Below are 15,668 nucleotides of genomic sequence, written 5' to 3'. Positions count from 1 at the left end.
TGCCTTTGATTATTCTGCATTTTTTCTGACCCATTTCCCCCCAAAGTTGAATGAGCTTCATTCGGGGGGGGGGGGGGGGGGGGGGGGGATCGATTAAAGTCTGTCCATGTGTTCCACTCCCATGATATTCAAAGTTCATAAAGTAGTTTGAGATTTCTCAAACTTACCATGATCTACAGATATCTATAAGGTCATACTCTCTCTTTAAAATCAAAGCAAGATTTTTTTTTTCAGACTGATTGATTTGACTATGATTAAAGATCAATTTGCTCATAGCTTTATGGGCATACATTATATCAAATGTCTCTCTTTGGCAAGACCTCTTATGGCAAGAAATCAAAGGTGATAAAGTTGGCACATGAATGCAAAAATCAGACTTGAATTGGCATTCCTGAACTTTCCTCTGTCTTGTCTGAGGGTTCCCATGTCTTGTGAAATTGTAAACTGTATCATGAAACCAAAGAGTTACCTGATAACTCCTTGATGAAACTGTGAACAGCATTTTCATGTATTTTTGTGTGGGGTGTTGTCTTAGACCCATTACTTTGTTTACTGTAATAAGCCAAGCTCATCGCCAATCATGTTCAGCATTCAAATAAAAAGTAAGCATACCTTGGAAGTGGGCTTGAAGTTATACCAATACAAGTAACACATTTCTCTCCTTTACTTAATGATTTTGCTGTGGGATACTTTGACAGAAAGTGACAGCGACAATGAAAGATATCTGCAGTGTTGTATGGTAAAATATCCTCATAAAAATCATATTGTAGATTAATCTTGTATGGCACCATTGCTCATTTTCTACTGCGAAGATCACGTTGAAATGCAACCTAAACTTCCAAAGTGTACATTTTGCCTGCGGTTCAGCAGGGTTTTTCTCTCTTTGGAATGCAAACTCAAATTTTTAATTTGTGCACCTACTATGCACAATTTTCAGCTTCAGGGAATCCCCATTATTTAACAAGGTCTCCAGGTCCACCATTTTACCTCCTTATAACTGATATCTCGTAAACCTGTAAATACAATGCAGAGAAATGGAAAATCAAGACTGCCAGATTTGCCTCATTAGAAGCAGTACCCCGCATATGAGCCTGATGTACAATGCTAATTTGGTTTCCCTTTACTATAAAAACCATTCATTACTGCCTGATTACAAACTGCGCTATGTTTAAACAATGGATGTCACCATACAGACAATGCTTTTAATACTTTATGTTTACTCCAATATTCCCTCTTGAAAAGAAAATGTATAACAATGAATCAGGAAATCTCCTTACACAGCATAATCCCTAGATCACCTGGGATCAGTCCTGGAAAAAAAAAAAAATCCTTTTTTTTTTTTTTCTTCTTTTGAACACAGACAGGGTTTGGAAAATCAATTATGATCCCTGGGTATCTGAAGGAAACTGCCAAAGCCAGCAAAGTGAAGAAAAATTCCATGTCAATATTGAATTCCCATTCTATGGGTGGGGTTTACAAAGGAAGTTCACATAGACAACCTTGTACATGTGTGCAATAAAACTGAAGTACTGGTATCTGGCTACCAGTTATCAACTTTAAGTCACGAGAAAGTTTTCATTTAAAATGATTTCAGTACTACAGTACAGTAGATGCTTGAAAATAAACAGAATGACACATCTTGGGCCTGACCAGACTTCAGAAAACTAGTGACTTTTGCCACTATTATGTTGTGACAATTATGTATGATTTATGATTTTTTTTTCTTCTTTTCTGCAAGACACATTATACATGTAACTATAGACATTACAGCATTGGTGTTCAACCCATTCAGAGAAAGACAAACTACAATTGTAACTTTGACATCAATACACTATTCAAAAGGCTGTCTCTTTTCCTTGATAATCCTTAAAGGACAAGTTCACCTTCATAAACATAAGGATTGAGAAAATGCAGCAATATTAGCAGAACACATCAGTGAAAGTTTGAGGAAAATTGGACGATCGATGCAAAAGTTATGAATTTTTAAAATTTTTGTGTTTGAACTGCTGGAGGAGGAGACTACTACAGCTTGTGATGTCATATGAGTACAACAGTATAAAGAAAATGTAAAGAAAATTCAACATATTTTCATTTTTTTTCGCATAATAAAAGAGCATTTTACATGTACTTGCCTCTTTCTAAAGGTAGGGGGAATAATATTACCCATGACATATGTCGGTAACGAGTCAAGGGAATGTGTATTTTTTTCAAAAGATGAAGTTTTGTGAAATTCTCTTTATATTTTCCTTACATTGTTGTATGTACGCATGTGACATCGTACACTGCAGTAGTCTTCTCATCCAGCGGTTACTGCACAAAAACTTCAAAAATTCATAACTTTTGAACGGATTGTCCGATTTTCCTCAAACTTTCAAAGATGTGTTCTACTAATATTGCTACAGTTTCTCAATCCTTATGTTTATGAAGGTGAACTTGTCCCTTTAAGTTTTGTTCCATTGAGGGAACCACTCACCCCCTGATTGAACATCAACACACTGATCAACTGAACATCTACACCTGGCAGGCACATGTAGCAACACTGGACACTATTTAGACAATAAAATGTTCATGGGCAAACACATAATACTACCTTTGATTAGACCTCATCACTGCTTCATTTCCTACACTTGATTTGGCAAATAGGTTTGTACAATGTACATTGTAGGCTGAATGCGCTCCACTCTTTATTGTCTGTATGTCTGGCACATCTCCAAAATATGACTCATTTTGTGTTCAAATGTTATGTTTCCTTGTCGCACCCAAAAAAAAAAAAATAATTACAATTAATAGGAATTGGCATGTTTTCTCTATGTGTACTGGGTGTGTTGTAGTGACTGAAAATGTAAGTGGCCTAGAGGGGCAAGTACACGTATACACGTATCTTTGTTGATATTAAGCACCTTTTTTCCCTCCCATACCGAAATGACTTGTGCAGATCATGCAACTGGGCAAGTCATTTTAGCGCTGAATACAGTGCACTCCCAATATTCGGGACCTGCTAGAGTGGGAATTCTGTTCAAATGTGACAAAATTATGTGCTACACACGTCTATATGTGCTTTGTTTACACCTCATACTGGTAAACAGAATACAGAAAAACAAAAGATGAAGAAGAATGAAATGAATAAAAGAACATGTGCAGGTACTGTACATCATCAATCAAAGTTTGTGTGAACTCGGGTTATAAAATGCACACTTACATGTATGTATTTACTCAAGTTATCAGTACAGGGTTCAAGTGCATAATGTACAATGTACATAATGTATGTCATGACATTCAGTCATACAGTACGCACATAATGTAGGTACCATGATATGATATTCCCCGAGTACAGGAGATCTAAACTGCGAAAGTTGTTTTGCAAAATGAAAATTACAATTTTCTATATTTGCAAAGAATAAAAGTGGTAAAAACAGCAACATTCATCACTTGCCATTCCTCTCTGGGCAATGAAGCATACAATGTACAATGTATGTCTCACTATTGGTAGTACTAGTAGGCTCTCTATGGAACATAGTATACAGATTGGTTTTTGTTGTTGTTTTTGTGAGTGCTGACTTGCATACCAGTACAATGTAGGTCAACATACATAGGCCACTCCTGAAGTAGGAGCCCCACTTGAATGTGATACATGTATACCAGGTAATTTTGTCTCACGATACCCGCCAAATTATGCTTGTCTAGATGCACTGTATTTTTTAAAGACTCCCTTTTATGGTCCTGATGCCAAATACAGGTACACGACTGTACCTTGACTGGAATGACCAATACTTTGGGGCCCTGTGCAGCTGTACATCTTAGGTCCATTCACACACACCTTGGGGAAAGAACATACAATCTACATCCAAGGGCACAATTATCAGTTTCTTTGTTTTGCATAATTTCTGTGATTTTTCCACACAACAATGTACTCCACTTTCACCTGACTCTATCTGTGTTTGAAACACTGTGCATTTGAATTGATGTTGCTTCCAATAACAAAGAATATTGGCCCAAGGAATCATCGCACTTCGCACTTACAAAGTGCATTCTTCTCCCTCAACTTACCCCTGCCATTACTCTGAGCATAAATGTTACAAAGCCGCAGCTCATTAGACTTTCAGCAGCACCAGGATTCTGCCTGCATTGTTCTCAATTCAGTCTATGCCATTGCACATATTTTTTGTGGAAGTTATTTCTATTTATACTCATTCCTTTTGTCCGTCACTAAAAGCTAAAAGCATCTGTCAGAGGATATATGGAAATCAAATGCGGGGAGGAAATGGCCTCTGGGCTTCCACAGTTTGGGTGCAGGTGTACTTCGGCGGGCGATGACATGTATTCCTGTGGCTGTGGCACACGTTTCTTAGCATCCATGTATACACGTGACCTGACCCACGGTGCAACAGTTGCATTTTGACGAGGACTGCATAATTGATTAATGTGAGCATTGTACTTTCTCAGGTCTTGCCATGTCACACACATTATAGCCGACACCAAACATTGCCAAAAGTGCATACAAACCTTTCACGGCACTTGCATGGGTGATGTTAAACACATCGGGTAGCAACATGTACTTTAACAAACTACATGATGCACTGTGATTCCAGGAAAATGCAGACTTGATTATTTTCTAGCCTTTTACGTACATACTGAAGGAATTTGGCATGGTTTTGCCAGAGAACCCACAGCTAAAACAAACTTCAATATTAGCAACAGCCAGTGCCAAATTTCACAGGTGTTCAGATCAGTCACAGTACAGTGCCATTAATGTGAAGTACATGTACGTGTACTGTAAATCTTGAGCACATCCACATACACTAGTTGGTTATTTCCAATTCTTAGGACAAAACATGACACGTCTGCTTCAGTAGCTTTTCTAGGATTATTTTGAAAGAAGTCCTGTTATTTCTTTTTTAATATACAGTTTGAAAACAAACTGTGAAATGCTACTAAATCTCTTCTTACAGTAATACTGCTCAGGATACTCTCATTATCCACACTTTTTTGATACAGGGTTATAACAAAATTTTGTGATGGTGAAGTAAAAATTAAGGTTCCAAAATTATTAAGTCTATTATGGTGCAAAATGCCTTTCAGATGTAGCAAAAGAAAACTGCCATTCCCAAGGACTTCAGTAAAGGGATGGTATAGTTTTGGTTGACATGGGACTTCAGGTTTCCAATGTTTTTTGACAACAATTTTTTTTAGATAATGAAAAATCTCTAATGAAATATGAAAGAGCATAACATTCTACGAGGAATTCCGGTGAAGAGTTTCTTTGATGAAAATTGATTTTGAAATGGCTGAGATATCCAAACCAAAGCGATCCTAATGTAAGGTGGGACCCATCTTCTATTCAATAGGATCGCTTTGTTTTACTTTGTTTTTTGATACGCTTGTATCTCAGCCATTTCAAAACCGATTTTCATCAAGGGCTGGATAATTCCTCCTAGAATTGTATGCTCTTTGATATTTCACATACAGGTTTCTTAGTATCTCTCAAAAAGTAAAATGCTGAATCCTCATGAATCTCAACCAATACTATACCATCTCTTTAACCCGTTGAGGATGAGCGTCGAGTATACCCGGGCAGGTGTCTATAGGAATCATGGGATCATGACAGGATCAAAAGCTAAATTTGCACCAAAAAGGGACACCCAAAGCATGTATACTTGATTTACAGCATTCGTACAACGTCACAGCAGAGCTTTGGGCAAGTGAGTCTAATGGTAATGTCCCGTAAAACAGGGGAAAAGTAATCTACACTGTAGAGATTAAGTCATCAAAATGTTTAATCCTTGGAAAAGTTTCTGTACATGCGTATACATCAAAACATTATGTGCATATACAGTATATTGATATTCAGTATCTGGGATACAAGTACATGATGTAAACTGGATGCAAGACTTGCAAATGACTTGAGGTTTACAATGTCACATATAATGCATTGTATCAAACACATCTTTCAAGTACTTTGAATGTCATACAGTACCACAACTTGATTCATGTACTCCCCTAAAGTACATGAGTGGCCAAATACCACAGTAATACACCAGAGAAATGAGCAACGAACAGTGCTGCTCTTATCATTCTGCAACACAGGGTACTTCCTGAATGGAGGCAAAGCTTGCGTATTGGTACAACAGCCCATTCTGTAAACTTTCCTGATTCCTTCTTTGGGTTGTCCACAAATCAAACTGAAGAAATCTACAGAACAGTATTGGTATGTTGAAGAGGTGAAAACAAACCTTATGAAGCAACTGACGGTACACTGTGTAGTTCCACGAATTTCATCACTCATGCCAGCTCTCTTAAAGTATTATTTCATCATGAATTTTTCTTCCAAATTTCAAGACATACAACATGAATGTTGATTAAGTTCAGTGCTTTCCTCAACACGTATGATAACAGCATATATTTACATTGATAGTGCGCACTAATTAGAAAGACATCATCTCACACTTGGTTCACAGCATGTATCAAAATGTTGGAAGTGATTACAGACAATGAAATCAAACTCATGACTTGCCATTAGATTTTAAGAGTCTGTGAGATGTAGACCTGTTTCATATTGAGCAAGCATTTGAACTACCAGCAATATGAAAAATGCTGGCTCTCCCCTGTAGCATGCATGCCCACAGGTGCTGTGACGATTTAAATTGTCGCTACTTAGCGTTGGCAGTGCTCCATAACTGTGAATAGTTGTCATCTAAACAGTATCTTTCGTTTTTCCTTGTCTGGACTAATGCAGCAAACTGTCAGTAACTATTATACACATTTCAGTGTTATGAAGGGTAATATCAATGGCTCTAATCTATACGTACATCTTGCCAAATTCCCTGCAAGATCACAGAGTGACTCACGTGCCAACTCTTCAATGGACAATCAGTGTTTACAGCCAGACAAGCAAAATGGCATGCAGTTGGCTGCTAAATGTGCTGGTTGCTTGCTTTATCGCTAAAGCTAATCATGTGGGACAATTAACTTTTCTTGTTTTTTTTTTTTTTTTTTTATTTCATCTTCTCTTTATTGCCCTAAAGAGCTATCTACAGTGTAGGTATTTAAGACTAATTTCCCATTTAAGTCAATTCATGTGAACGAAGTTACGAAGGCATTATTTTCACAAATTGGTTTCACAAATAGCAAGTATTAGTACACTCGCAAAATATGCAAATATAGGAATACTGCCAAATAAACAGTGTACAGTACACATACAATGTACAGTTGTACAGTGTACATTTGTACATACACATGCAATTTGTATACAGTACTTGCAGACAATCTAGACTAGCTGGAGTGCTTGAGAAGTCAGGAACAAGAATCCCCACCCCCCACCCCCCCCCCCCAAAAAAAAAAACAAACAAAAAAACAACAGATAAATAAATAATTTAAAAGTTAAATCTTCAATGCAGCACACATACACATTTTCGGGTTACACTGTTGTTGTGTTTTTCCATGAAATAATGCAATACACACCTCAAAGTTAATAGCTTATCAACTTGTTCCATGAAAAGGATGTACAAAAATTCTGTTACTCATCGGGATTCATCTGTATCATAAAACCCCTCCCCCCCCCCCAAAAAAAAAAGACCAAATGTCAAATGTCAGCCTGTAAGGGCACAATGCACTCATGGTTGATATCCTTGAAAACTGGCCACCAACCACAATCCCCCCCCCCCCCCCCCCCAAAAAAAAAAAAAAATGCCATAACTTGACTGCAGTAATTTGCACTCACACATTTACACTTGTACACATTTTCAGTGATTTTATTATACATCAGGGTTCGAGCTACAGCTGAAATGAATGTTACACTGTACAGTGTATGTTCAGCACATACATTTGTACATTGTAATACTACGTGTAAACCTTAACCCTTTGAGCTCATTGAGGACAGACTGATTTTGCTTCAACACGCATTTCCCATAGACACCTGCCCAAGTATACTCAGGACTAGTCCTCAATGGGTTAAGAGTCATCAAAATATTACACTGTATGTGTACAATTTTGTCTGCACCATGCATGGTGGAAGTTGTTACAAATACCATTACCAGGTCAAAAGCTCAGCTCCACCTTTTCCAAACACACATTAAAAGTAGGCCTACATGTGGTAAATCCATTCAGACTGCAAACACACACCAAGAATCAGGCAAAGCTCGACTGTCGATTGAGAAACGCCTTTGGTCGATGATGACCGGCCGAATAATGCCCTGTACAATTCAAGGAATGTGGTTGCAGTTCGCTTTGTAGCCCAGCTAGAGCATGATATTGACAAAAACCTTTTGCAGTTCAGAGCACATGTTGTTGGCACTCGGTAGCCTGTGATCGTTTAATATAGTGTGATGTTTTACTTAAATTGCCAATTATTTGGTCATTAGTTTCACACAGACAGTAGTCACAAACTGCAAACTTCCTGCAAGTGTTAATCCAAATAGAAGCAAGGCACTTAAAAGATCACATTTCAGCTCCATTTTCAGCCACTCCTCGAGTCCTACATCTGTAGTTACAATTGAAAATATTTTACGTTATGTGGCCTTTTGCACTTGCTGATAACTGACTATGACAAAGAATCACTCCAACCGATACTGGTGGTATTATGAAGTGTTGTGGACAATTTAATACAGTGTAGGCCCTACTTTACTCTACTGTATTATTGGTCTCTTTATAGAGAGTTAGAGTGAAGCAAATCTTAATTATAGGCCAAGAGTCAGTAGAGAGGGGAATTAGGGATAGCACATGTGCCCTGAGTTGAAATAAATGTACACTGTAAGCATCTCATTTTATCAGAAACAGGCTTCGAAATTAGTCGACCGAAAGATCGGTCTGTATCTGGTCGTCGGGGAAATGTTCCGTGGAGACTGCGTCTGGCTTCACGGATCCGTCTATGGAGGAGAGCGATAACGTCAAAAAATTTTAAAAAGACTCCTCCGGACAGACGGATCTTTCTGTCTAAGAAGTTAATTTAGATGTCAGCCCACATGCATATGAGTTAGCCCCATGCCCACAACTAGGCAGTGTTTACATTACAAAATGCCTTTTTGGCAATATCACCAGCTACGTGTAAACTAACTAGGCCTACATGTAAAGAATGTGTAGGTCCCTGCTATGCTACAATAGTAGGGCTGACATGGCACTTGTCAATGCCCGTGAGAATTCGTGGAGGCGGTCATTGCATTGTGTCAAAGGCACTGTCATCTGTCTAGGCCAGAAACTTAGAAAGCATATGACCCGAACCGATTCTTGCTTTAGTTGGATCTACGAGTTGGACTAGAACCTAGTGTGATATGAACTCACCGCGTAAAAAGCGAAAAATGAGATAGCCGGCATCAGTGATGATTCCTATACTATCGAGAGACCTTTTCTCCGTGCTGTGAAGAGTTATTCGACCTTCGAACGCGAACGACGACAATACCGTTGGTTTAGTATGGAATCTCGGATCTTCTCAGGACCGGTAGTGTGGTTACCATGCGATGGAAAACGTTTATGTACCGTACCACCACACTGTGGAAGTCACGCATCCTTTGAACGTTTACCTGCTCGTAATTCGGCACGCTACCGTAAGATTTTGTGGCGATGACATACTAAACGTATTATAGCCGCGGCTCGATGCGGCATATGCGACTGATTCGGCTCAAATCAAAACACGACTTTAAAGTTAAGTGTCGACCGTGGGGTCTTTACAACCGTTTTGTAGGGTAATTTTGATCTCCTCGTTCCTCTCACCTTTGTCACTTTTCCCTTCCTGATTTCGTGCGTGTTATCAGTCACCCAACACCGGAAGCTGTGTGCGGGTTATCGTCATATTGCATTGCATTGCTGTTGATAGATATATTGTTCGTTGCGGTTTTTTTTTTTTTTTTTTTTTTTTTTTTCAGGTGGAAGTCGCGTAGATTGGTCTGTTCCATTTTCAATATCTGATTCTGCGATGACGATCTTGGAAAAGGGGTGTGGAGCTGGATAAAATGTGGAAGGAAAGAATTCACCACATTCATCCACAAACGAAACCGAAATTCCGTGACTGACAAAGGTTGCAAGTGACAAGTAAAGCAGTCATGATGCCCCAAAAGTGAATACACAGACCGGGTGCTGTATACAAGTGATTGAAATTTCTTTCACTTGTCAAAGGCACGAATAGTGTTCTGAATGGACGAATCCGATTTGATTAACCAATTTTCTTTCCTGGAAGTCACAAGTTGACCGTTCCGTCGTCACGTACGTCAGGTTCACGGACGACGCGAGATCGAATGCTTTCTTGGTTGACCATGGGAGTGGATTGTGTGACGCTATTAAACATTACTAAATACATACATGTAGGCCTACGTTTCTTTTTCATGATGCCAGCTGGGAGGAGTACTAGTAGTCTGCTGCTTGCACAATTGTAAAATTTAGCAAAAAGGGGGAAAAATAACATGAATTTAAGATATTCACATGTCACAACATAATTATTGTCGATTCCGCCATGTAGTCCGGTTTTCTGTTAAAATTCACCAACTTTACTTACCCGGTACTCAGTTCGTATACGTGTACTAGTATTGTGTGTGTGTTGGGGGGGGGGGGGGGTGTTGAGTCTAGTTTAGACAATGTCAAAAGGTGATTCCTCGTATGCTGTTCCTCGACATCAAGACACGAAATCCCTTGTTGCTTGATTAATTGCTATGCTTTCGAGTGAACAATATCGTATGATACGCTGATTATAGGCCTAACTGCAAACTAATGTATTTTACAAAGCTACATGTATAGTGCTTGAGAATCAGCAATTGAAAGATTTATTGGTTCATCTTAAAGGGATGACATCATAGTTTTGGTTGAGGCCTAACTTCAGGTTTCAATATTTTTTGATGAGAGTAATGAGAAACCTCTTATGAAATATGCAATGAAAGAGCATGTAATTCCAAGAGGGATTCAACGTTTATTTGATGAAAATTGGTTTAGAAATGGCTGAGATAACCAAAACAGAGCAATCCTAATAAAAGGTTCGACCCACCTTTTATTAGGATTGCTATGTTTTGCTTCTTCGTCTTCTTCTTCTTCTTCTTCTTCTTCTTCTTTTTGGATGTCTCAGCCATTCCAAAACCGATTTTCATCTAATAAACTTTGAATTCCTCTTAGAATGGTATGCTCTGAATTATTTCATACGTGGTTTCTTGGTATCTCGCAAAAAGTTAAAAGCCTAATCTTCATCTCCGTTCACCAGCCCTATAAAATCTCCATGGATATTCCTGTCGTTTGACAACATATTAAAGTCGAGTAACTTTACCCTTCACGAGATACTATGCTGTGTGCAGAGTTTTCATCATCTTAAGTTTTCAGCCTGGTTAGAGTGTACTAATATACCGATTCTTCTTCTGCCGAGGTATCAAAAACGTAATTCTTGATAGGGGAAGTATTAACGGTTTAGCAGGTCTGTATCATGTATCATATTTTCTGCCGTCCGGATACTTGATGTGTGCTAATGTTTCATATATCACAATTTATAGCAACCGTCATAGTTTAACAACTCAGATGAATATATTCGTTATTTAATTCTCTCCAGTGTTGTCAGAGTAATGAAGGCAAGCAAGAGTGGTTTCCCGTCTCCCTCTCTCTCTCTCTCTCTCTCTCTCTCTTTAGAGTGAGGAAGAAAGCGACGATATTATCATTAATGTTTTTGACTACAAAACAGCTAACGCTACGAGGTGTAAATTTTCTTCAATTTGTCTTCCTCTTATACAAATGAATTCACACCTCAACCTTCACCCCTCTGAGTAATATTCTCTTGCTTTCATTAACTAATGCTATAGTTTGAATTATAATGCTTTTCGGAGTAAAAAAAAAATATACGACTTCGGTGATCACTTTGGGAAAAAAAAAAACACGATTGCTGTGAAAAAGTGCAGTGGGACGATTTTTTTTTCTTTCTGCCGGAGAAATAAGTTCAATGCACGATCGTTCTATCGAATTGTTGATTGACTTTCAGAATACGTCTATTGCCATGTTTGAATGGCGTCCATAACCAACTACTTTATAGACCTGTAACACGAGAAAACAAACTTGTTTCCTAATGACGAATTACTTATTTCAACGAAACGGGAATTTCTGGGGTTCCATTCTTCTTCCTATTAGTATATATTTATGAGATAAGTATAACATGTTCGTGGACCAGTGAGAGTGTGTGATTAATGGAGGAGGGGGTCGAAAATAAGGAGGATAGTTCCCTGAAACGCCAAGCAGAGCATCATTTCATATTAATTTTGGATTATCATTGAAAGGTTTAAAATGGCTCATAGCCTTCACAGATAGGGGCTTATGATATATAGCAGTGCGAGGTGTGTGGGCCGGCTTCCAAATTTTTTTCATATAGACCTTCTTCATGCGTACATATGATAGACAATTTTTAAAGAGGATTTAACCCGAAATATTATGTGGATTCTGTAAATGCAGAAATACACATCCGTGAAATTTTAGGAAATGTTAATAGACAAGCTGGATCGACCAACTTTCCTCAAACATCACTTCGTTTGTTCAGCTCTATCTGTAGCAATGAAATTTCTGTACTCGCATAAATTATCTAGTACAATATATCTAATTTCTGCTTTTATACTTTATAACTCGATTTAAATTAAAATTTTGACCGATTTGTTTTATTGTTTTGTTCATTTGTTTTTCATTTGTTTATGTAAAGAGTAAGGTAAAATAGACAAAGTTTTGATTAGCCCTTTGATAGAACCTAGTTTTAAAAAAAAAAGAAAAAAGAATATTATATCACGAGGAGACCTGTTCCGATTATTTCTCATATCATTTTAGGGTAAGGTTTTTATATCTTTTAAGAATGTTCTTTAGCTAAACCGCCAGTCATATAGAGCCATCTTGTATGCATTACAATCTTAAATTTTGTAATGTTGAGTTTTCAAGCTCAATGTAGTTTCATTTGAATTTGATACAGTCCCCCTTTGTGTGTGTTGTAGCAACATGGCAGTGTGTGTACGCCTACGTGCGTGTGTGAATGGTTTTTTTGCTGCATGTGTGTCACCTGGATAAATGGAGCTAATTGATGCACGTGTCACGCTTTCTTTGTTCGAGGCTTTAATTGAGGTTGTAATCTTGTAATGGACAGATAACCGGAGATGACTTCCCACAAATTCAAGTCCGTGAAGTTGCGGGTTGGTAATGGCGAATGGCGCGAAGCGTTACTCTCAAAAGCCTCGTGCATCCTTCAGAGTCAATTCACCCGTCAGTCTTTACAGTGAAATGAATGCGCGTTTACTGTATAAGCTGTTATTTTAGCGAGGGTTTAATTTTTCGCGAATTTCGCGAATCATGATATAGTTGGATCGCGAATTTAATATGGTTCTCGTAAAACTTGTGCGTGTTCAAAACGTGAAACGTTTTAGATCACGATTGTACCATGGAGGTACGACGAGGCTCGCCTAGCCAGCGAGTAGTAGGTGCCTACGTAGGCGCCTACGTAGGCAGCCTACCTCCTTGCACTAGCGGCGGATACTATGTTCGAACTTTAAAACCGTATACCCCTTCTCACTTCAGCTGTATGGATTTAATTTTTACATGTATCTAAATTTCTCTTCTCTGCAAATCTCCATGCATTTCTCTATTAGAGATGTTGTTTTGATGCCATTTTTATTGAGATTGAATTGTGTGTAAATGTAAATAAATTTTGAATGTGTTTCAGTGTGTTATCTGCGTGCGTTTTTTTTTTTAAATATTATTATTAACAGATTTTACTGAGTAAATAATCATATTAGTTCTTTGTACATCTATCAACATACATATATAACTGCATACATCTGTATCTGTGTGGGACCAAGCAGAAATCCCTCCTTGTATCATTCTGTAACTTTATGTGAATGCAATTTCTGTTTATCTCTATTTTTCTGTACGAAATACCAGGGTTCTCATCGACCCCGGCCGGGTCGAAGACCTACGATGCGCTACTCGTCGTCGCAGCGCCTCGCAACCCCCCGTCGCAGTCATCGCAGGCGACGGTGAAGACGGACCCCGAGGCGGAGTTCGACGAGAATGGATATCTCGTTCGAGGAGGCGCCGAGGCACTGGAGAAGGCACTGACGGAGGCTTCTGCCTAATAAGAACTGAAGACGGCAATTCACAGCGCCACCAGCTCTTCCCGTGTGGCCAGGATCGGAGTAGACTTCCACACCCAAAAGGCGTGGTCAGACTGGCAAAAGATCGCGAAGTTTAGATCGCTATCTATAAGATCTCGAAGTTTTGCCAGTGTGACCGCAAACTTCCCGCGAAACTTTCCGCGAAACTTCTCGATCTGTTTGCGGGGCGGTGTCTCCGAAGCGCGAAGCCATTGTCATGTACAGATGTGCATTGTTACGTCACAATCACCAACCATCGGACGGCGCAATCTTTCTTCCGCGCGTACGAATGGCCCAAACTTTGCGATCTTAAACTTCTCGATCTTTTGCCAGTCTGACCGCGCCTAGTAAAGGCTTTTAAGATGTGATATCTCTTCCTCCTTTGTGTGTGGTTTAAACAGAAAAAAGTGTGGATATCATATCTTTATACATGTATGCATGTGTTGCTCCTGCAGTTGGCACGTGCGTGCAAAAAATCAGATAATTATTGTCAGATAAGCTTTTTTCCAAATTTGTTGACCCTGTAAGGGACCACTCTATAATATCTCACATGCTCTGTGCAGGATTTCTTGTGTCAGGTGAGAGTGAATAAAGTGAGGATAACTTATCTTTATGTGTTCCTCCTGCAGATGGTACACGACATGTGTGGTAAATAAGAGAATTCTTGTCAAACAAGTGACTTCTAAATTTGATGGACCTTTAAGGGACCACTACTCTAAAATACCTCAGAAACTTTGTGCAGGATTTTTTTTTTTTTTCCTCTCTCTCTTCTTTGTGTCTGATGAGAGTAAATAAAGTGAGGATAGCTTATCTTCATGTGTTTCTCCTGCAAATGGTGCATGCAATAAATCTGAGAATTGCACAAACTTACTCCAAAATTTGATGGACCTAAGGGACCACTACTCTAAAATGCCACATATACTTTGTGCAGGATAATTCCTAATGGAAGTATAAGAGTATGTATGGGATATGTCATGAGATCTTTGGAGGTATTGGATGACAAACGCCATAGCAACCTTAGGAATATTTAATCATATTAATCCATCCAGAACCCTCTTTGAACATGCCTGCAGTGAGGGTGCTCTGTTTTCACGCAAAGATCTCCGTAATAAGAGTCAGTCTTATAGTACAGTACAATTTTATATCATATGTAGTGATAACGATGCTAATAATTCTAGGGATAATCACAGTGATTATAATAATGTTGATGATATTGATAATGGTAACATACTCATTATGTTATAGATTTAAAGATGAAAATATTATTATATGGATACGGTAGTTGTGGAGAGAGGAAAATCTATGTCAGATTTCATCATAATTTGTCGGAACGCTCATGAATAAAATGGCAGTGATAATTTGTGAATACCGCAAGTGAAGTGAAAATGAGTCATAGACAAGGAATCTGGTGCAAGTCGATACGGACGTATCAACAAATCAGAAAATGCAGCAAATTAAGTCTAAACCTACGAAGACCGGGATTTTTTTTTTTTTTTTGGGGGGGGGGGGGGGGGGGGCGGAAGGGCTAAGGAGTGGTTAAACAATCAATAAACCCTATACCTTGTCAGAACAGCCCACAACCAAACCTTTGGT

General features: G+C 38.7%; 1 protein-coding gene across 1 annotated transcript in view; it reads left to right on the top strand.

Annotated features, from left to right (window-relative positions):
- Window positions 1–14,057, top strand: part of LOC139745064 (DNA primase large subunit-like) — a 58,092-nt gene extending 44,035 nt beyond the window's left edge. Inside the window, exon 12 of the mRNA XM_071655477.1 lies at window positions 13,864–14,057. Coding sequence (XP_071511578.1) covers window positions 13,864–14,057 — 194 coding nt within the window. The remainder of the gene's footprint in view (window positions 1–13,863) is intronic.
- Window positions 14,058–15,668: the final 1,611 nt, after the last annotated feature.

This window comes from Diadema antillarum, unplaced genomic scaffold (assembly GCF_040938485.1).
Source record: "Diadema antillarum isolate AM-2024a unplaced genomic scaffold, OU_Dant_1.0 seq00001232_RagTag, whole genome shotgun sequence".
In the NCBI taxonomy this organism is placed as follows: Eukaryota; Metazoa; Echinodermata; class Echinoidea; order Diadematoida; family Diadematidae; genus Diadema; species Diadema antillarum.
This window is presented reverse-complemented; position numbering and strand designations above follow the sequence as displayed.